This window comes from Anopheles nili, chromosome 2 (genome assembly GCF_943737925.1).
Source record: "Anopheles nili chromosome 2, idAnoNiliSN_F5_01, whole genome shotgun sequence".
NCBI lineage: Eukaryota > Metazoa > Arthropoda > Insecta > Diptera > Culicidae > Anopheles > Anopheles nili.
In genome coordinates, this window is record NC_071291.1 from 54,207,389 (window position 1) to 54,232,005 (window position 24,617).

General features: G+C 43.2%; 1 protein-coding gene across 1 annotated transcript in view; it reads right to left on the bottom strand.

Annotated features, from left to right (window-relative positions):
- The window catches only part of LOC128726151 (atypical protein kinase C), a 58,144-nt gene that overhangs the window by 19,455 nt on the left and 14,072 nt on the right, over positions 1-24,617 (bottom strand). Inside the window, exon 4 of the mRNA XM_053819944.1 lies at positions 5,400-5,450. Coding sequence (XP_053675919.1) covers positions 5,400-5,450 — 51 coding nt within the window. The remainder of the gene's footprint in view (positions 1-5,399; positions 5,451-24,617) is intronic.

A 24,617-nucleotide genomic window follows, 5' to 3' on the forward strand; every position in this document is an offset into this window, starting at 1 on the left:
TTTCTGTGGAACAACAATTTTATTCCGCACTACCGGGGGCACGCAGTTCAAACATGGTAAACGAATTAAAATCAATATTCGACATGTTTAATTTGCGCGCAGGACCCGCGCGTGCTGATAACGTCGACCGGACCATCCCTCGCGTTGGCAGAACATTTCCGATCGGACGCGTTGTATCGTTTATTTGTTTTTCGTTGTTGGGTTGCGTTTTCTGATTGGTTTATATTAAATTTACAAGCACACGCCATCTTGGAATGCGATACGAACGAAGTAAATTTTTTCTACCGTAGGTTAGAGTAGCACCAAATAGCAGATGAATGGTTTTACATAAAATTGTCTGCTACTTTAATCTGGTGTTTTAATAAATCATTCAAACATCCGTTCAAAGTCCAATACGAATAATGAATTCAAGTCAAGTGAATCATTTCTTTGTTTTTGCTTGAAAACGATTAAAAACAAATGCAATCGTTTTCTCTGTCCATTAGCTTTGAATTAATTTTCAAATCTAAAACAACATTAAGCCGGCTAAAACAAAACATTGATTCTTTGCAATCGCTCTGAGTACAATACCCAATATTGATTGTGATGGATTTTAAGTGCTTTAGGGATTTTGCAGAAACATTACACTAACAAAAGCAAGACAAACACTCAGCGGATTTCGCGTAAAGTGCTGCTAAGTATACTCCAATAATTGCTCCATCGCAATTACGATTAAATACCTGAGCTAGATACACAAGCGAAACACATGCATCCGACAGAACGGCATCGAAATTTCCTGCAATTTTACACCGCTTCTTCCATTACGGTGGCGCTACACAATGCCGTCGCGAACTGGGCAAGCGAAGGAGCTTTCGTCAAACTGCCTAAGACAATGCACAGATTACTTCCTTCCGACAGTAGCATTACGCCTTGGTGCAGCATCTTGAGCGGCATGTGCAAGTCCAGGAACCCCGACACTCGTACGATAGTGGTCCTACACTCACCAACGGCATTCGGGTGAATATTCGAGACCAGGCATACATTGCACGGTACGCCTCGGACACGTCCTGGCACAGCTTATCCAACTGCATCGACTGCGATACCGCATTCCCACAGGCAGGCAGAAAATTGGCCAGCATAATCTAATATATGCTCCGGTTGGCAGCCGGCAACACGGGATGATTTAATTACAATTTGTAGCCCAAAACAAAGCTAATCATACCACGAACGGTGTCGTATCACATGGGAGAGCTGTAAAGCCAACATCGTGCTCGTGTAGGAACCATTTCTAAAGGGCAAAGGAAACACACCAACCGGCAGAGGACGAACGTGCGAACGTGAGCAGAGAACGGGAATCAAATCAAATGAATTTAAATTTGTCCAAACCAAAGTTCCAACTCTGCACGATCCGATATGCAGACCTCGTTGCGTTTTGCTAGTTTGTTGCTTAATTAACGACTATTTAGCCGCAATTTTGGCGCTGATTATCTTGAGATTTCCTCCGTTGGCGTGGTGAAACTGTGCAACCGACGGATTGAAATCAACTTTATGAAACGCCCCAAGCTACTTTTGTGGTTCAGTGTTTTGCTTTATTCAAATAACGCACCTTTTCCGGTGGATTTTCAGCGAACATTGGAGTTACAGCATCCTAAAGGGCCGTTCGTCCTAACACACAAACACCTGCGCTTATGTAACCTCGCCGGCAACGCATCAGCGGGTTCGGATCAGCTCACCCGACCGATTTGCTAGCTCCTTCGCCACACCGGCTGGTGTTGGTGGATGCGAACGAGCGAAATGATATGGGTGAGCGCATTTGCGCGATACCAATCAACCCCAATGTAAATCAAGGGATACAATCGGCAAACCCTACACCTCACCCTGTACTCACACATTTCCCACCGGCAAATTGTCAGCCGTGCAGGCCGACCAGCTAACCAAGAAATGAATAAACTATCACCGCACCGTTCCATCCGGTGGCCTTCATCGCGCGAAGGAAAAGCGAACAAGAGGCAGCTTCTGGCGAGCCGTGATTGCGCCAGTGATTTTCCATTGTGTCGCCATAGACACCGGGCCTCGTTAGACCGGTGGCTGTGTGTGAGTGTGGGTAGAAATCGGTTTAATCAGCTGGAAAATTCCCTACCGGGATATCCGATGCGGTACACACACACACACACACGCAAACACACACATGGCCAGGCGAGAACCGCTACACGCGCGTATGCAGATGTGGCCGGATGCGGACTGCGTAACACTGCGTCACGATGGAAGGCGTCGTTTCGGTGCGTGTCCTGACCCAAAACCTGAGTGGAACCAACGCACAGGAAGAAGCCCGGTCGACCTGTCCCCCTTGCCGATTGCCGTGCGTTTTCCCCTTGCCAAAGGGATACTGAAGCTGAAGCGTGTTCCATTACGCACCATTCCAGGCTCCCGAAAGGCCATCGTTAGCGCTCTTGGCAATGGTTTGCGTTCACCGTCACGAGCCGTCTGGAGGAGGACTTCAAAGTCCGGACCGCTTGGTAGTGTCTATCGGTGCCCAGCGTTCGCCTTAGCACAGTCGACGGTCAAACAACGATCAATGCACGCGCGAAACGTTGGGAACAGGGATGAATTTGGGGAAGTAGCGGAATATGCAATCTACACCACCATTTCAGGTATTATCTATCGAGAGAAAGAGAGATACACCACGCCGTTCCGTAGCTGAAGCAACAACAAAAAATCTCTACTTTTTCCCATTCATTCCCAGGAAACCTCGAAAGCAACCCCGGTTCCGGTGCGTTGTTTGTGCTCGCCTCGGCCTTTGGCCCGCGAAGGGTGTAGCACTCTAATCAGATCTACTGCGGAGAACCATGCGGACATGCGGATGATATTCGGATAGCATCGCGTGCGAACGTCAACGCTTCCGCGGGCGCTTTGCGTGTGAAGGATTCCAACGAAATCTGTGCCCGACGGGTGCCGTTCCTTTCATTAGACCGCCGCAAGGCAAAACGGGGTTAATTGAGGCAAACGTAATCGCTCATCGTCGACGTCTCCGTCGGTTCTCCTTCCACCACGAGTCATTGCGATTTGCGTGAGATTATCGAACCCCGGAGGTACATACCGACACCTGGAATATCAATTTATTGTGGTAGCGGAGTTTGCTGTTTGCCAATTAAAACGTTTCTTGTCAATATGATTGTCAGGGTGTTGGACGATCGATTAACGGCTTTAAAACAACACACAGTTTAAACGGTTCTAGCCACGATTGCCGCAATCGATCGATAGACTAAATTGACAACCATTTTCGAACTTGAATAAGACCACTTATCGTAAGCAAAGGGTCTTGAATCACGAGCATAGAAGCCGAGGTGTGTATGAAGTATTTTTGCACATTACAGTGAAGAAAAAAACCGAGTGTTAACATGCAACAATCAATGATGTCATTCACTTCAAGGGAATCACAAGACTTTCAAGATTTGTAAAAAAGCCCATATATGTGTGTCATATGCCAAAACGCAGATAGATTTTTGTTTCATGTATGACAATACATGATGTATAACCAAACCCCAAACATCTCCCCAGGATGTACATGAAATTAATTTTATCCATACTAAGCTGTTGCAATATGAATAGATATCCGTTCATCTTAACTCATAGCTGTACCATACGAACTTTAAATGACAACGTCCAACACTTCAAAAGCCATTATCCGAGCACATGTTTTGCCATAACAGCAACTCTCTATGTAAAGACAACATCAAACGAAACACATAATAATCAAGCGGCAAATCGCACAGCTGCATTCGACGGCATTCATCATTGCTCATGAAGCAGCTTTGATGATCCTACTTTTGTTATACCTTGATGTATTCCCATGTGCGGCACCACATCGAATAGATCATAAAAGATACGGCTACAGACTTCAAAGAGGTGAAATACCGCTACCGTTCGTTAAATACTAGCTGAAAGAAATGATCAACGCTTAGCATCGTATTAGTTGGCATTTTCATGAACGGGACAAATTAACACAACCCAACCGCTAAACGATCCCATAGCTTAAAAGGTGCTTTAAGAGCAAGAAAATACATTACGCTCACTTTGCCACACCTTCATTTCTATTTTATAGTGCACATTTTGTCACGATTGGCATCACACAGATCCGAAACCGATAGGATCCCACCAGAGTCCAGCGCCGTGCAACGGGTGAGGAAGATTTATGTGCACAAATAGCGCCTGTAAGCCGAACGGTAGCCGAATGTGCCACCAGCTGCCGGCGTTAATCGAGAGCACAAAATGGACGATGAATCACGTCACCTGCACGAAAGAAAAAAAAACACCCGACACCCTCGATAGTTTCTCGCCTTTCTCCAGCCTGCCAGATGCCAGGAGGGACGCTTTTCTTCAAATACCTTATTTGCACCAAAGAAAAGGCGATTGCGTCGAGACTGCGGATCTTTAGCGGCTGTTCGATTCGCCATGCAGTGAGCACGGTTGCACGGATGCAGAGGGCTCCGTCGAGTGCGGCTGCTATGATTTATTCCGGAACTAAAATTTATAGCATTCTTGCCAACCCTCTTCGCACCAACGCGACCCTCCTCTCTCTCTCAGGATGGTGTAATGTCGCAAACTGCGGAACTGCGCGGAACGAGAGCAACCTAGTTTGGAGCATGCGGCTACTGATACGAAATCGAAAGGACATACACGCAGACAGGCACAAACACACACATTCGGGCAAAATGTGCTTTCAAAATCCCAGCCGCAAGGCTAAGAACCGCCATATTCTAGGCTAGCTGCTCCGCCCCGAGGTCGCGATATCCCAATACCGGAGCTTATTTGCTCACTCTAATGAAGATCATGAAGCTAGTTATGAGCTTCACCCGCAGCTCCTGTACGTCGTGGGCCGCCAACGTCGACGACCCAGCGGCTGTAGTAACAGTTGCAGCTGACTATTTTACGATTATGACCCACGGCGGTGCTCCCGAAAATTGATGGCGAAGTGTATGAGAAGAAGGACCACCGACGGGATGACGCTGCTGCAAGCGACCGCGAGGAGGCCAGTTGGCACAGGATCTTCTTGGGCCACGCGGTTTCTGCCCCACGATGGCGTCTTCTATTAGGAGCGAATTTTTTGGGGCATGCTATACCGAAAAATCGTTTTACGGCGGCCCTTGGTTCCTTGGCAGGGAGCGCTGGACCATTATTTTTAGCTCGAGATGACACAGATGCTCGGGCTTTGGCCAAGCGGCCATTTCAACTGCCACCCCCTGTCTCACTGCGGGGACGACAAATGTTAAGTAACTTCGGGAGAATGAAGTCGGGTGGAGTCGATAAAATGATCCCGGGACGCGTCCGGAAACGTTTCGCGATGGCAGACCAGCGAACCCGCCGGCGGATGAGGATGGTAAACGACTATTATCAAACGGTTCCCGGCATGAGCTACTTACGGTCTTCACCGACGCAGGACAATCCCGGAGCAGACGGCACGTTGGGAAATACTGCAAAAGAAGCGTAGAAAAGATAGAGAAGGTTAACGTCGAATTACCAGATTGGAGCGGCGAAGAAGCCTATTTTCATAATTATTTTACCAGACGTAAATGCAATAAAGAACGACCTTCTTTTCTCGCTTCTACAGGAGGATTGAACTTTTCGGGGTAAAATTATCTTTACCGTACAATTAAATTAACGATGAATTAAAGATATCGAAAGGTCACAAGAAAAAGCGAAACCGACGAAACTTTTGCATTATTACTCTCCTTCCCAACAGTAATGTCTCTTCTAACATAATCCAGCGATCTGGTCATCGTTGGAAGTTCGCGCGGAGCACTTAAAAGCACTCTAGTACAAATTATTTTCTTCCCTCAATCCATCCAACGACCTCCATTACCAGCACGGAAAGCACACCCTTTTTCTCTTTTAAAAAACTAAGACGATGCTTTTCCCCGAAGAGATTCTCGGCTCGCCTGCTTAACGGCATTGCAGGGACTTGTTCCAAACACAAACCGGAGTCGAAACTTTTCAATAATACACAATCGTGACAATCGCCGTTTTTTTTATCTACAGCTTGGGCAATCTTGGGTTGGAACCAATTTCGTGATATTTTTTTATCCTATTTTCAACTCGAAACATGTTGGATCTTCCTGGAGTCAATTCGCGATTCAAGTTTGCGTCGTTTGTACGATGTGATATCATCCATGCTAGTTAATGTTACTTAAGTTTCCATCAGAGTTTGCAATAGATAATATATTTTCATTTAAAAACCTTATCGATAATGGCAACACTACATAAGGTATTCTGTATTTTATGCAAAAAATGTATAGTCCCTCAGTGTTTTGAAACATTAAATTCCAATACTTCATTCTCAAATAGAAAACATGAATAACCAATGTCTCACACTATTTCATGCAATGAATGATAATTCTATCATCATTTATATTCTTTTTAAAATAAAGATATGGATGATATACGATCCAATAAAAGAAAATTATTAACGAAATCTATTTATTTCCTTTGAGTGTATCAGTTTTTTTATCCGTAATGAATGAGAAGAAACGAGCGAAGCAATAAAGCTTCAATATCAAACGATCTCCCAACGGTGGTTCGTGTCCTTTTTTTGCGCTTTGTTCTAGATCTTTTAAAACTACGCTTTTATTTGCCTGGGGGTTTACCGTCGTCCGGGGATTTTTTTCTCGTTATGCGAGCATGCAGTTTACTCTCTTCAATGTTATCAGAAATGAGCTTCAACTAAACGTTGGAACTTTCAATGTTTCAATTAACTGATAATGTAACATAAAAACATTAAAAAAAAAATTCAAATAAACTAATGCGGCAAGTAACGATCGATGCTTATAATTTATTCGTAATGGTTCGTTTTTGATCATTTATTCCGTAGCATCACCACAGCAATATAGTACTAATGATTCCCTATTAACACTACATGGTACAAATTGCCTACCACTCAGTGTAAATACTTGCTTTGAAAATAGATAATTAGTGACACCTGGCGAAATTGTCATTGCACCATGGCGACACTAAGAAACTGTTTTAAGACACAGTTCAAAATGTCACCTCGATGGATACAGAACGGATTACGACGGAAGCTACGCCGGTACACCACGTTCGACGAAGGATCGGATTATTTCGATCTCTATAGAACGCTGGCCGCAATTAGTGCGATCCACTACGACGCCACCTACTGGCTCGATCGGACACTCTGGATCAGCTACCGCTTGTTACCTATTTTGGTAAATGCATCGTACTTCTACAAAGCCTACCGACTAATGATACATCCTGAGGACAACACATCAGCCGCCATCGTGTTAGCGTCGATTTGGGGCTTTACCGAGGGTACTCTGCGGATTGGCATTATCGAGATGAAGCACAGTACTTTGTCACGAATCATGGCGTTTCTGAACGATCGTTCCTATCGTCAGGGCGACACGCAGGTTCGCCGACAGCGTGCGAATTTGTTTTTCGAAATCAATCGCACACAGCTTATTCTCGTGTGCACGATGCTAGCAGAAGCGCTCTGGTTCATGACGACACAGCTATTCAACAGGGACGCTTTCATGCTACAAATTGACGGACGTGTGGTACCCAATTCTGGTGTTCAAATTTGCTACGGTCTACTGTCGAACGTGTGGGGCATGATCTACGTACTGTCGTTCGGGATATTTTACGTGATCATGAACGCATTCCAGCTTGAGATGCAGATACTGCTGGATGCTTTTAGCAACGTGGAAACATTGATAGTTGATCGTAAGAAATGGTCGTCCGGGACAGAACAGACAACGTTCTGGAACATTCTGCAGCCAGAACTGAACCGTCACATCTCTCGACACGTCGATCTGCTTGAGTAAGTGTGAATAATATACACCGTGAAAAACTCTTTTAAATGCTAATAAAGTGTCTATTTTCAACGTAGCCATCTCAAAGATTTTAGCTCAATAGTTGGACCCTTTTCTTTCATTCAATACTATGGCACGTTCGCGCTGATTGCTGACTGTGGGTTTATCCTATCGATCGAGGGGCTCTCGGCGAACGGCATGATCTACTTGCTGTTCGTAACCGTGCTGGTATTCGAATCGTTTCTCATCTGCCGTGGAATTGAAAAAATAAACGATTTGGTAGGCAACAGCAAACGAAGCAACGAGTGTCTTCTGAAACGCTTAAGCTGCTCATTCATCATATACCATCATTGCAGAACGAAGCCATTGGACAGACGTTGTACGCGCAATTCGATTGGCCCAGGCTACTGCGTTACAACGAGCACTGTCGTAGGCAGTATGGAACTGCACGCCATTCGCTGCTTTTAGTGATTGGCCGCTCCCAGAAGGGGTTTCAGTGCTCGTACGGTGGGCTCGGTGGTATTTCCATGGAACGCTTCGCTCAATTGATGCAGAAAAGCTATTCGCTGCTGACGATACTGTTGCAGTTCGCTAAATGAAAGCGTCAACACGTGCTTTCACTTGCACTACTCACGTATAATTTGTTAAAGCAACACGAATTTTCCCTTGTACAAGGAAAATTTGATCTATTTATAGCGTATAAAGTTTATATATGGCACTTAGTAAAATAATTTTGCTTATGCAGGTTTGAAAGACATATTAAGCACATGCTTAGTTATGTTTTTTTTATAGCATTACATTGGCAGTTAGTATTAGATGGTCAAGCATCATTAGATTCAAAAATCATTGCTTCTTACGATGGCCAAGATCACTGCATACGTCGTTAAACACACGAAAGCTCAGCTAACCTTCTAACTCATAACGACCCAAAAAAAGTGTATCCAATTTGTTTGCTGTTTTAAAACAAAAAATAAAAAATAAATAGCTCGTTCTGCACTCTAGTAACAACTTCGACTAATAATTGGATTGTAAAAACGAGCTAAACCTTGCAAAATCCGCAAAAAAACTCATAATTCAAACGATGACAGAAAATCGATCTACATCTGCTTCCTCAAACGGATAATTAGGAGCAAACACCAACAGGGTCGTTTTTAGGTACACCTCTGGAGAATGATGCTTATGAGGAAGATAATTCGATCAGTAAATAAATCTCGCCTGCGTAGTTCTATTAGTTCAATCTAACACACCCTATGCTCTGAATGCTAGATACCTGCGGCTCGCGTGGCCTTCCCGGGAGTGCCCAACCGTTCCGGTGACACTCATACAGCGACGCAGCAAATGATTGATTACCATCAATTTGGAATCAATAGTGCGCGAGGCATGTGCGAGCAGCAAGCACACCGATGGCGTATGTTAGGAAATTATGACCGAAATTTGGATCGAATCTCAAAATGTTTACGGTTTACGGTTTTGTCCTGGGTGCAGAAGATGCAAGCGACACCAAGGCAACAACGGTGTGAGCAACTAAGTGAGGAAATGTTAATTGAGATCTTATACTGCACGAAGCGGAAACACTTTCGCTTCTAATTAGATCACTGCATCTAATCGTATCGCCGATAATTTGAATTTGATGGGAAGTAGTTGCTGTAGCAACCTAACACAATTATAAAGTTAACTCTGTTAGCACGAAAGAAATTTCAATCCAAAACGTCGTGAAATCTGTTTAAATTTCCATATGTTTATATACAATCTTATAATGACACATCGGTACAAAAGGTTAGTACATAAACAAGTCATCTAACATTTGCTGCCTGGGGAGTTAATCGGGTAATCTAGAAGGGTTTACAAATGGAGATAAGAAACTGCGAACGCCACTGATACCCATGCAGTGTGTTGAAATTGCATTGTCCGAAGGTTTTAGTATATCTTATTCTATACGTATACTAACGTTCTCCTGCACCAACGACCGGCGAAGGTGCTACGGCCGCCACGAAATACGACGAGCCGTAATAGAGCCCGGAATCCATGAGGTTCCACATCTTTCGTTTTTTGTTAACGGAAGCGTAATTTCACGTACGGCAACAAACAATATCTCATGTGATTAATCGATATTGTGCTAATTTTGTTTTCCACAAAACAATTTGCACCTTTTCTCAAACTTATTCACATTTCTAATCCAACTTTAATGCACAGCATTTCAACCACTCTCAACACACAACACTCGCACTACCATCACTAAAACAAAAATTACATGACACTAAGCTACTCGCGCGGATTTGGGAGTGTTCCAGGTAAAACGATAACCAAAGGCGATCCGGCACCTTTGCTCTGATAGACCGCTGTGCTTTTTTAGAGTTTTGCTGGCTAGAGGAGAGATTATCACGATCCCGTCATTTTCCAATCACAGCAACGGTGAAATAGAAATGTAAATCTCTTCGCCGCAGGCAAAATTACTTCTAACACTCCAACCTGCGGCATTAGACCGTTGGTGCGAATGAATTACTAGCACTGTGGGGACGTTCTTTCGGGTCGAACTCAACAACCACAAACGGGGCGACAAATTCCGTGCACGCAGCAAGGAGAACCTAGTGATAGTGGTCGTGTGTCCGTTATCGCAAAGAAAAAAAACGCACCAAACGTAGATGTCACTTTGCACCGATCAAAGCAAAGCAAGGAGATAAGGCCAGTTACTCAACATAGAGTCGACGAAAGTGAACGTGAACAGGACAGGTGTGAAGCATACAGGTTTGAATCGGCACTATCACATACGTATGGTAATATATATGGCATTTTCAATTGTATTCGATTTTTGTGCATTTCTCGCCCACAAGCACTGATAAACGCAAAGTAGGGACAGAGCACTGATAAAAATCGTTATCACAGGTCAGTCAAACCCTTGATGAGCGAACACCAGCAGGTTTTGCAATGTGAATGCGTTAAAACCATGAAAATTAAAGCGAAAAGCGATTAATATGCCAAGCTAACAGTATGAATGTTCGTAACAGCTACTGTTTTTTAAAGGATGATCAATACTCTACTATATCTTGATGGTAGTTAGCACCAAATCATGTGCAGATTTAATTTTTATCATCTCACGCAATCGACCGCGATATAAAGTGATATAGCACATTCAAATCGGGGCGTGTTTGTCAGTGAAACATTATCACTGAATAATTAATTGGCAGAACAGCCGTCTCGATTATCAGACAGCAAAAGCAAACGTGACCTACTTTTGGTATTCAATTTGCTGTGATTACATAATAACCATTTCTGTCATTTATAAATAGATTGTTTAGTAAAATACAAGTAATACATTTTTTATTTAATTTTTGAAAACTATTCATACAACACAATATGTAAATAACTGACTGATGAATATGCTAAAATTTGATTGGAAAATGCAATAATCATCTTGTGGAAAGCTAAAAAAATAAAATTTTAACAACGAAATAATTTTTGAGATTTGGATCATATCAAACGAACTATCACTCATCGTTCTCCAGCAGGATGAGTTAAGCATCGGAGAGGTTTGCATTGGATAGTCAGCAAACGATTTGTTCCCACCCATCGTCGACAGTCTCCTGTTGATTGATCGTCTATCCAAAGGATTTCCATTCAAACTTCTAGCTGACATTCTTTTTGTCTTTTTTTAACACGAAACTCAAACGGAGATTTATGATAAAATTTAAAGCCCCAGGCTCGGTGCAAGATTCACAGCTGCTCCTGAAAGGATTTTGCAACGGAATAAATCATAATTTCACCGTCGTGCCATGTTCGTTATCCTTTGCATTAAATCGCCCCGGGACGTACTATAGCCCAAGATGTACGGCTTATCGGAACGATTATGAACTGTTCGTAACGAGCTCATCCTTACGAAATTGGCTATTTCAGATAACTTTAGCAGGGAAAATATCTTGTAAGATGAGAAAATATATCTTCCGACCGATGGAAACTCCATTTCGGAGTGTAAAAAATGGTAAAAAGGTTATAGCAGCTTTCCAGAGAACATGGAGTTCGATTTACTGCAAATCTATTACGATACCCAGACCCGAGATACGTACCGATGCTTTAAACTCGTCTCTGATAAAAGACTTCATGTCAATGACACTGTTCAATAGACCTCTTTCCAAGTTCCATTGCTCTAAGAAGAATGGTGGAATACGGTTCTTCAGATTAATTCCATATGATTTCGCAACAAACAAGCATGGATAGCATCGCAATAAAGATCGTTTACCTGAATGTCTGCATCCGAGACTCAAAAAGAGGATTCAATGAGCTTCATGATTCGATTAGGAAATAAGCTCTGGCACAATGGCGTTATTGAAGCATGAAATTTTGTGCTGATTCCACAAATGTACCGTGCAACAGTACAACATTTTTATGGAGGAAAACTATACAACAAAAGCATAATAATAAAGCAGTGGAGACAAAAGTTTCATAATAGTTACAGGATCGTTAGGAAGTGTAAAAATGATGTTTACGAGCACACAAAGGCGTGTACGAACTAAATATGTTTGAACAACAATTACAAGCAGTCACAGAAAGTAACTAAAAAAAGCTTTCAAATGTTGAAAATGTGCACGTTAAAAATTGAACGATATTCAGAACATTTGCATTCTGCTAAATCAAACACCTTAGAACGAATGAAATCGTAATTGTGAAGCGGATCAAATCAATTGGCACGCAATGACTGTGGCAAAATCCGGCCTAGCAGTAATATAAATGTAGCAAACCATAGCACGAGATGCTGAAACGGAACAGAACGACCGAGAACGAAGCTGATCGAAGATCTTGGAACTGGAAAGTCATCCTGATATAGCGGACCTACGTTTAATTGGATTTACCGCGTGCGATGGCCGGGGATGTTGGCTCGGGGTTCGCTCCACTTTGTTCCAAGGTCGCGGACGAGATCCGACAGCCTGCTTCAGACCAGAATCCAACCGAGAAACGTGTGGTAAAGATTACTTGCACCTCAGCTTCAGATGAAAAAGGGAGGCTGGTCCTTTGCAAAACATACAAAGACAAAAAAGGAGGACAATTTGCTACGGAGGTAGCTTACGGAAGGCGGGTAGATTCTTCATTGTGTTGCTGCAGCAGCAGCGAGCATCGATCCGGTAACATTTATTTGATCGGTTTGGATTCGTAAGGGAGCAAGTGACCAATAACCTGTTTTGTGACGTCAGGTAATGCGTCATGAACGCGTTCTGCTGCGGGCGAACAGTGATTGCAACATGTTATTATACGCTTGAATTTGGTTGAGTGCAGTCTATACAATTACCAAACACAAACAAATTCATACAAACAATTATTATTAAAGCAAAAAAAATCCATTCGCCAAAAAGTTATTATTGTATTACGAAAAAAAAACTCCTTCTGTACACCTTGTGATGAGCGATTTTCCACCGATAGGTATGAAACATTTATGTTGGCTGCGAATCGAGTAGAAAAAGATACACATTCCACAATGCCGAAGGAGAAGGGCGTACCACGCCAACGACCAACACGCGCACAGGGGATTTTTTTCATTACCACAAGACCAGTTGTTCTGGGACGTAGCAAAATGAAGAAGCGCCACAAGACAGGCTCATCCACTTCGACGATCGATGCGTGGAAGGTTGTCCTATTAGTCGCTCGAGAACGACGCACCGGTACGGACGCCTCGGTTCGGTTCAATTGCACGTGAAAAATGGTCCAAAACGTGATCGGGGTGTTGCTGCTGGTTGCGCTCCTAGGCAAAGCTTCGGAAGCGGGCATATACAGCAAATCAGCGAGAAAGCAAATCAGCTTCAACTGGATACGAGACAGCAGTGACGAGCCTAGAAACCAAACGGTGAGATGTCTCCCCCATCGGAAGTGCACGAGGAAGTGAGTTTGTAATTCGTTCTCTTCCAACTTTGATATCAGGCAGTGTTACTTTTGCGAGATGGCTATGACTCGGAGCGGATAGTAGTGCGCACGGACGATGGCTATCGTTTGACGGTGTATCGAATGCGACCGAGGAAAAAGTCCAGAGCCGGTGTGGTGTTGTTCCACCACGGTATACGTCAGTCAAGCGATATGTGGATGTTCCTCGGCCCAAAGCGGTCTCTTGCGTACCAGCTGTACGAGAGTGGATATGATGTGTGGTTTAGCAACTCGCGAGCATCCCCAGAATCCGAGGGTCATGAGCAGCTCGATAAAGATAGTGATCACTTCTGGGACTTCAGTTTCCACGAGATCGGCACGAAAGATCTCCCAGCCGTGATTGATCATGTCCTCGGAGAAACCGGCAGCTCGGTGCTCCACTTCGTCGGTTATTCCGAGGCCGGATCCGCCATACTGACCCTTTTGTCTGAATCGCCAGATTACAACCGCAAACTGGCGAGTGTGGAATTGATGGCGCCGCCTGTTTTCATGCAGTACGGACAATACGCATGGATAGCACGCATGGTTCAGCCGATTCGAGCCCTTTTCCCTTGGAGTGTGTACTACACGCGTGATGCGCTGCCAACACAAATCTGCACCATTTTCCGCAACGAGTGTTGCCTGCTGTTCGGTCAGATGAACGATCGAAGTGGTTCCGGCACGACCAGCACGCGTTCCAGTTGTTTCGACTTAGAGAACGTCTCACTGAAGCAACTCGAGCACTACCGGCAGATCATTGCCAGTGGCCGGTTTCAGCAGTTCGATTACGGGTATGAGGTCAACTTGCATCGCTATAGTCGAGACCCACCGCCGGATTACTGCCTGTGGGACGTGACGGCACCCATCTCGCTGCACTACGGGAACAAAGACCGCACTGTCGACTGGCGAGGTGTGGAGGAACTCGCTCGAAAGCTACCGAAAGTGACCGATCTTCAGAAGACACTGTACAAGGGATTCGAACATCGGGACTTTTACCGGAACGCCAAAACGCAGTCCACTGTGTACGCGAACATTTTTAAGTCGATCAAACGCCACTCGGCTGCATAATAAACTGGGACCGCAACTGGGGTCTCCCAAGCACGGAACAGAACCTGCCTTCTTGAGTGTCTTTCTTTTCCGCTTTCCTGTTGCCAAAACCCCGCTGTACCGGTTTCGGATAAGAAGGCGGCAGTTGTCACTCGAACGGATCCCGGTGGTACCTGGCATCCACGAATACCTGAACCGGTTTCCGATAGGGCTCGAGTCTGGCCGTGTCGGATGTAAAGCACCTCATTTATGCTTCTCGACACGTGTGCGGGATCTTCTCCACCCTGAAGTTGTTGCGCGTCTGAGCCGGGTGTTTCAACGCGAGACGCGACTGTAAATGAACCGTTGCGTGACGCGGTCGGTTCCAAGCGCCAGTTTCAAGGTTACGCGCCCGGTGAGCGAATTTGAGTGATTCGAAATGAAAACAAAACCAAAACCCATCCGAAGAACACCGATAGGAAGAAAGAGGCGCAGCCTTTACACCAAGTGAATTACTGCCCGTTGATTGCTGGCCTCATTGCCGTCCACGAGATGCTCCACGAGTGCCACTTTCCTCTTCTATCACGGCCAAGTGCATCGAAGAGGCCTCCCCAACCGTCTTTTTTTATTCGTAGCTTCAATGGCACTGACGGAAGACGTCTAGCAAGTAAGAGAAGGTGCGTTTTACCGTGAAAAACCTTCCGAAAGTGTATGTTGAACAAACTTGACTTTAAATGTAAGGGAAATGTACCGTATAACGTAATCGAACCATTTGCTCGAAACAACTTCAATGAATAGCACTTAGACAGCCGTTTGATTGATTAAATGGCATAATGCTATCGGAGATTTAATTATTCTTTGCGTGCGTAAATCATGGAAGCCTTGAAACTAAGCGAAACGCTATCACAATACAGTCAAAATTGACGAATCTACCATCTAAAAGAAAGCACATTTCAACCTCGTTCAACGTCTCAAGACGCGTCCCTTCGGCAGACATTGATTGACATTCACATAGATTGACTTGCATTTCGAAACAAATACATTATTTTTGTGGTATTCTCGTTCAACGCACCTAACAAATCGCAGGAATTGAGTTCAATTTATGAATAGATGCTTTTGCCAGATTGCACATCTCATGTATTGTTGAATCTAAATCTCCGCACACCGTAAAATTTTATAAACTGATATAGAATTTAAGGTTCCTGGTGTAGAATTTCCCAAAATGCAACTTGCCGACTGATTTCTATTCACTTTGATTGAAAAACACATTGAAGAAAAACCGTTACGCCCTTCTAGAACGATTTTCTTCCACGTCATGACAACAAGATATACAATGTTTTATGAGCAAAAAAATTAGCAATATTCATTATTATTATTATTATTCAGTTTTTAAATCTGCATAAATATAAATTCACTTCCTAAATCCCTACCACGAACTTAGCTACTTTCCCATTACAGCGGTAAAAATTAAAATCATACCTCAATTTTGCTTCCCCCACTGGCTTTTCTGCCTTTCTCGAGTGCAATCTTTTTTTTTTTCTATGATAGCTGCGCATAAATTTGCAAAAAAAAATACACGGAAAATGATTTTTGGGCCCTGTCGCGCTATTTCCATATCCCCTCGGCGGGAAGCAGAGTAACTTTTTATCCATGGATAATGCCATGAAGTCCTTGCCTGACGTATTGATTCACGCTGACAATTGTACCGACGCGCGGTAAGGCTTGATGGAAGCGAGGGAACGACAAGTTGTTCCTTTGGACATGCTTCGCCCACCAACACGGCGAAACGCCGTTGGAAATCCCAAGCTGGAAATACGAACGCTACAGAAGAAATGCAGAAAGCCCCAAACACACGTAATGCCCATTCGATTTGCAGGCCGCCTCTTTAACGTTATTTTTTTTTGCGAAAAGTTGTTTCCGTTTTCACAGCCGCGCGTCGAAGAAAAATAAACTACAGCTTTGCTGCGCACCGATGAAATTAAAAGTATTTAATTATGAATATCCTTCAACGATAAAACGTCCCTCATCTCCTCACTTTTGAGATTTCTTATTCTGAGCCAACGGTAAACTTTCTACGTGCTGAAATGAACTCGTTGCAATGAAACACAAACTGAGCAGCTCGTATTCGTAAAACCGTGGCAGAAATACGGACACAAATATTAAACGATGTACATCGTTTGCTAAATAAAAGCAAAAGAAACATATCGGGCTGTACGTTTGCTGTACGATAATTTCTTCAAATTTAGAGAAGCACGTTACCAAGCATGCAAGTCGGACAAAATTAATTATGATAAGTAGCTTTTCTAAGAAGACAAAAATGATGAAACAAAATAATTAATTTCCAAATGCAATGGATGAATCAAATTATCTATGTTTTAAGCAATAAAGAAAAAAAATATACATTCGCTATAGCATAATCTTATCGTAAAGACAATTCTCAAGAGGTTGAAAGGTTCACAGACTGTAAATAAATCATATGATCAAAAAGAGGCAAACTTAAAAGCAGTATACATTTGCTATCGCCCTATTTCATTCATATACATTCGATAGTACATCTTTGAAAAGAAATTCTACAAAAAACACAGCACTTTCAATGATCACCACTTTTGAAACTTGACTTTTCGTACAACTTTGCCATTTCTACGTAGTTCATATGAAACACTCGTTCTAAAAGACGGACGTGCATGTTACTCATACGTTGGCTGGTATTGACAAACTTGTCCGTTAGAATCGGAAACATGTCAATACCCAAAAATTGGAATAGGTCCCTGTTTTTTAGCCTTCCCATCCTTTGCGTGGTGTCGAGAGTCCTTTCATGGGTGCGGCCGCATGTTACATCATCAGTGATGCTCGGTTCCAACGAGGATGCGACCTGATGCAATTTCCGGCCCTTCGTTCAACGTGACGCACAGTGACGTTCACGGGCCGAAATAGCAAACCCGTTTGCCCAGACACCTCATCGACACCAGCCCAAAATGATAGCACGCTCGCGTTTCACCATTTCATTGCAGGCGATTGTTTTCGTCGTATGCTAAACGTACCGAACGCCAACGGTCGTTCGGGAAAACCGCATCACCAACGCCCGTGTACGACGTTTGACATCGCTCTTCTCTGCAGTTTTATCTCCTTTATGGCGATGAAATTTGGAGCGACGACAGAAAAAAAAATAAAATTCGACAGCCTAACGAAAGCTGCTGCACCCGGCAAGGCCTGTTTTTATGTCTACGCAAATCATTTAACACTAGCTGATAAACCCGATTTCATTCGGGTCGACGTAGTTTGAGGAAAAATAAAGGGGCATTTTTACGTATGCTTGGGTAATTCAATTTTTGATGTGCATTTTATTTTTTTTCTTATTTAGTTGTATTCATTCTATAAACGTTATTCCTAGCTTCGTCTTTGAAGGTTTTCTATTTCAATCAATTCATCTCTCGCTGGTCCTCTAGGCATATCCCTTCCAATTGGTTGTACCTGGCTTTTTCAAAATATCGTTCACTGTTTTATAACAAATCGAGCCTTTTAACCATCTTAGGTATGAAGAAAAGGATTTTTTTCAAGAAAAGGATTTTTTTTATAAAATCCTTTCTTCTCTTGTTGTTTCACAACTTCCATTTAGCTTCATAATCTTTCGCATTTTGCACGTCATCAAATTAGTAAAACATATTTTTTATGCCTTGTGTTTTCCTCTTTAATTCTTTCGGAAATACTTTTTTATACAGTATCATTTGTCTTGGATCCGTCACATAAATTTATTTACATAGCAATAAGGAAATGTAGCATGTTGTTCCATCCTGAGCATGTATGACGTTCAAAATCTTTCTACTTTTCTAACACTTATTCTTATTTTGTCACTGAAGCTACCTGGAAACAGTGTTCCATTTTCCTTTATATTTGATCTGTATTGCTGTTCTCTTTCAAAACTTCATTTCATGTTTGTAAGCATTACGCTCTGAAATCGATATTTAAATTTATTACACCAACCACATTTCCAACGCTACTCAACACAATTAAAAACTGAATCTTACTGAATAACGGCATAGCGCTATGTGTTGCAAAATATTGTACACTTTTAAATGTAAACATGCATGAGAAGAAAATGAGTTGACTTTCTAAGCCCAGTTTAGTGTCTAAATAAATTTTTGAAGAGAGAAAAGTTGCAGGAAACTGGACTGTTTGTTGACGACTTTACATTTTTGTTAATTTCTTTTATTCTGATAATGGAAATTCCTTTCCCGACCATAATGTAAAAGTCACTTGTAAAAAAGAATAACCAAAAAACCATTTTTATCATTGAGCGATATTTGAACATAACAATAAATTAGATTTCCATCCACCCATTTCCGCATTACAGAATATAATATTTTATAACTTCTTGTATAGACTGTGTTAAGGCGTACATGAAAAGTTGTTGTTAAATTTGACGATATTTGTTACTTTGGGCATTTTTTTTTTCAATATTCCGAGCAGGGATTGTATGCCCTTCCACGAATTTGTCTCCAACCGGGAGAGCTGCAACGTCCCATTCTAATTTTCCAGTAAATATTGACATTTTTATGAATTTGCCTCATTTCATTTAAATCGGACATGATTGCCATGCTTGACCATATCTTCCAATACTCTAATAGGAAGAGCTCGTATGGGAGCTCTTGTTTTTAAAATTTTGTGTAAACAGAATCATCCTCACCTAAAATCATCCGGACCAAGCTTTATTGCTATGACCGAATTATTTTCTTGGTAATACAGACAGGAGGTTCTTTGGAAACCTCCCTTTGTTTCCCACTGGCGTAAATAAATCTTCGTCGCGTTATGAATAGGAAGAAGCATTTGTAGCGTGTTTCAATCGAATTGGATGCCATGTGTATTTTTCAATACTTTTTATGTATTTGGTAGAGGGAGAGGGACAACCATTTGGTTATCCGCTTGTAGAACTGAAATTTAGAAAGTCTTTGTATTAAGTGATAAAATTATAGTTGATTTCGACGACATATGTACTTCAAAGTGATATTTTATGATTTGTTAAACGGGGTGGGGGTGGGGGGGGGGTTGTTTGACAGCCCCCCTTTGTTCTTCATTGAAGAGGCTGAAATTTTGCCGGGGTTGATTTAAGCTAATATAACATCTATGTACCAAATTTCAGCCAAATCGGGCGCCATTTATAATTTTAAGCGGATAATATTCATTTTTTATAGGGGGAGATTGTATGGGAGCCACCCTTTGTTCCTCATTGAGATGGCTCAAATTTCGCGAGTATAACTGTTTAGTAATCAAACGTTTATGCATCAAGATTCAGCAAAATCGGGCAACGCCTATAATTTTAACGGATAATATTCACTTTTTGGGGGGGGGGGGGGTTGTATGGGAGCCCCCCTTTGTTCTTCATTGAGGAGGCTCCAATTTTTTCAGTATTTGTTTGAAGCAATGAAACATCTATGTACCAAATTTCAGCCAAATCAGGCGTCATATAAAATTTTAAGCGGATAATATTCATTTTTAGTAGGGGGGGGTTTGTATGGGAGCCCCCCTTTGTTCCCCATTGAAATGGCTCAAATTTTGCGAGTATTAGTTTTTAGTAATGAAACGTTTATGCACCAAATTTCAACAAAATCGGGCTACGACTATAATTTTAAGCGAATAATAATCACTTTTTGGAAGGGGGGGTTGTATGGGAGCCCCCCTTTGTTCTTCATTGAGGAGGCTGAAATTTTGCCAGTATTCGTTTAAAGTAATGAAACATTTATGTACCAAATTTCAGCTTAATCGGGCATCATTTGTATTTTTAAATGAATATTCGCGAATTGGGGTTGTATGGGAGCCCCCCTTCTGGGGGGCTCTAAAAAAAAAATCAAACGCCCAATACGAGACCAATATGCACCTATGTACCAAGTTTGGTGCAAATCGGTTCAGTGATTTAGATTTAGTGATTTAGTGATATAGATTTGTTAGATGGGGGGGGGGGGGGGGGGGTAGAGGTGGTTTATATGGGAGCCCCCCGTTTTTCTTCATTGAGGAGGCTGAAATCTTGCCAGTATTTGTTTAAAGTAATAAAACATCTATGTACCAAATTTCAGCCAAATCGGGCGTCATTTATAATTTTAAGCGGATAATATTCATTTTTTGAAGGGGGGGTTTGCATGGGACCCCCCCCTTTGTTCCCCATTGAAATGGCTCAAATTTTGCGAGTATTAGTTTTTAGTAATGAAACGTTTATGCACCAAATTTCAACAAAATCGGGCTACGACTAGAATTTTAAGCGAATAATAATCACTTTTTGGAAGGGGGGGTTGTATGGGAGCCCCCCTTTGTTCTTCATTGAGGAGGCTGAAATTTTGCCAGTATTCGTTTAAAGTAATGAAACATTTATGTACCAAATTTCAGCTTAATCGGGCATCATTTGTATTTTTAAATGAATATTCGCGAATTGGGGTTGTATGGGAGCCCCCCTTTTGGGGGGCTCTAAAAAAAAACAAAAATCAAACGCCTAAATCCGAGACCATTATGCACCTATGTACCAAGTTTGATGCAAATCGGTTCAGTGGAAACCCCATTGAAGCGCGCGCATAGGCACATATATATATATATATACATACAAACATTCATTTTTATTTATAAGATTATTGAACCAATCATCGTGCTAGGCTAGGCTGGCCGTCGTAATAAAACTCTTACTCTTACTAAAGCTTCGTTAAATACCCGCATTCAATTTCCTTCCACGGGGAAGTAATAAGCTACCCGTATGGAAGGATTTCAAACATCTGCATTTTAAACTCGTTTTCATTAAACCTTATTGATTGCGACCGAATCACATTCACCACCGCAACTATGCGCTGCGTATAAACAATCTAATCCACTCGATCGTTCCAACAAGCGCCACATGACGACCTGCAATCCATTTCCCATTAGTATCCGTTTAGCGGCAGGACACACTCTGCACCATTAGCACACTAGTATCTGCCCGGACGTGGAACAACCGAATTACACACCAACTATCGAAAGCTGCCACGGAACAATAGCTTCCCACGTGGAAACGTGGCACGGCTTCCCTTATGAAGGCTTCCGGCGCTTCGTACGACCCGCCAACCGATCGATGTACGTAATTAAGAATTTAAATTAGATTTCCTAACGATCGCCAGCCACGTCAGTCAATCGACACCTCCCGTCGGGAGGGTGCCTGGGGTGTGAAAAATTCACCAAAGACGCAAGGCCCGTACAAAAGGAACCGGTAGCGTGTATGGGATGCAATGAAACGACGACGTCCAAAAGGACGCCATTGTGTGGGTCATTTATTTTTTTCGTCTCTTAATTCCTTTCGTTTATTTTCCCCCCCGGCACAAGTGGTACGAGTTAGTGCGCATCAACGAGCACTATCGATCTATGCTAACGAGCAGAACCTGCCCACCGTTTAAGCTTTTTCGGAGGGTTATACATTAAAATTTAAACAGCAAATTATACGGTAACCGACCGTTGTCCATACTAATGGATGAAGCATCAAAAGCCCTCCACCGATGGAACGATGGACCGCGGTATGTCGAAAAATCATAACCAAATTATTCCCGCTTTTCGTATCATTTCATTTTGACACTAAATTTGACAACACGCTAGGACCATACTCCCCATGGGTCTCGTGCGTGTTAACAAATATTTACCGGCACCATCACACCGGCACGCTTGCCAGGACTCTCGGGAGTGACACAAGAGAACCGTACAGTGTCGGTTTTGAAGCATGAGCCCGGAGGGAAGCGTTCACATTTGCTTCTAATACAACGACCCGACGGACACCTATCGTGGGACCGACCGACCGACCGACCAGCAGCAATAGCAGTCATCTACTACGCAGTCATCAGATCTTCCCTGGGAAGAAACAAAAAAAACCCATCCACCCAACCGGCTCTACCGGCAGGATGTACGGAGCTACGTACGGTTAGAGAACATTTGTTAGATGTCACCTTTTTCGGGGCCAATTACTTCGTGTAGCAATTTGTAACCGTCCATCAACGAACCACCGTAACGGCAGTCCACCCTCCCGTGGAGGGTGTCCACGAGGGTTGTTCTTCCGCACGTCAATCCAACACGCCGAGGGAGTTTTTGCAACGTTAGCCTCCGTTGGTGGCCTATCACCACGCACCAGCTAATATGCTCTAACCTTCCGGGAGCAGGGTCCACCGGAGTCCCAAAGCTTCCGGGTGCACTCGCTTCGATAAAGATCGGCCAACCCGGAATGGAAATCGGGTGGAAAGTGTCACACCATCGGGCGCAACAGGGCTAACGGTGGGGGCGACAAATTAAACACTTCTCCACGCCTCCGAGCGCACGCCCGCACGGTCGGTACTCGGTTGGTGGGGTAAATTTAGCGTTTCAGCCTCCGGACGTAAATGTATGCAGGATTTTATCGGGTCGCGTCTGGCAACTAAGTACCCACCCTTTGGTGGTGCACACACGCGTTCCATTGGGAGAATGGAAAGGATTGCCTCGGTGGTGTAGAATGGCACATGGGGAACCGTGAATGGGGGGAAAAAGTCACCCTCCCAATGACATGAAGGGGACTGTAATTTTCTAATCACTCAACCCCCCAATGCCCTTTTGTCCGCGGGTACCTCCTCTGCCGTGTCAGCTGTGGCGCGCAATCGATCAGTATCGAAACCGACCGGTGCTGGTAACCGCATTGTGCCTGCACATTGATGTATGCAAATAAATTAATTCGTGCGGAACTTCCACCGGGTTCACTCGTTTGTGTGGAAATGGAAAAGCGAAAACCTGCCGTATCGCAGAATCTCTCTCGGTCAGCAAACTGCGAATGAATTGAGGGGGAAAATGTTCCAATCTAAACCGAAACTAATGCTAGCGTTAGTGCAGTAGTGCATGTGCACGTGCATGTGGACAAACAGTTGTCAAAAAGGGTTTTCTGTGACCCATCACAACGTTGGTTGGATGGGAAGCGAAGCGAATTCATTTTAAAGTATAATTAGCCTCACCGAAGCAGTCAGGCCTGATGCTGACCAACTGAGGAAGGCTATTTATCGGCAAATTCGAGCGATCGAGTTCGAATAATCAACAATAATAACTGGCGAAATTACACCAAGCTTATTACAGTAATATAATCAATCAGGCTTGTGTGCATTGTTGCGCAGTTTCTATAGCGTCCCTCTACGTGGTTTTCACATTTAGCGACGCTAGATCAAACGATTTTGCTCAGATTCGAAATGTAGCTCCACGCGTTTCAGCTCGAAAGCCGGATTTAATCAGTATTTTGCGTGACTGTGACGCGAACCGAGTGATGATAAAATCGTCAAGCCCGAAAAAAGGGAAAGGACGACAATCTGCTCAGCACCCGTAGCAAACATTTGTTATTCGATTCGTTGAGCCACGGGAAGGAACTAATTACAGCTAATCGCTCGCCGTAGTTATCCAGCCATTCGGTTGATGCTTCGTGCGAGAAAATCTCCTCTAACGGGCTCGAGAGCTGCATGTGCGGCCACGAAAACCGGATGGCGTTCGTAAGCGGATTACGAACGATACGCTGTAAATCCACTTCAACATTCAACAAATGTTCCTGTTGCAGGAAATTGTGAGCTTACAGGCAGGAAGAATTGGCAAAAAAAGCACGCTTTATGATCGAACATTTCATACATATTGAACGTTGCTCTACATCGATACCATTGGCAATTTGATCATTTCTGTTTTACAAAACTACCGTTCAGTGCATGAAATAATTGCCCTCTTGTTGGACACTCGACAGTTACTCAACAGCACGAAGGGAACACGGAAATCTAACAACTCAACCGTGTTCGGTCGTTATCAACCACTATCGACGATGGAACGGCTCTACAGCAGCAACTCTATAACGGTGGAAAACCTTTAATGAGCCCATTTCGTTCCGAAAAGGTGCAAAACGGCCCTACGAACACTTCAATT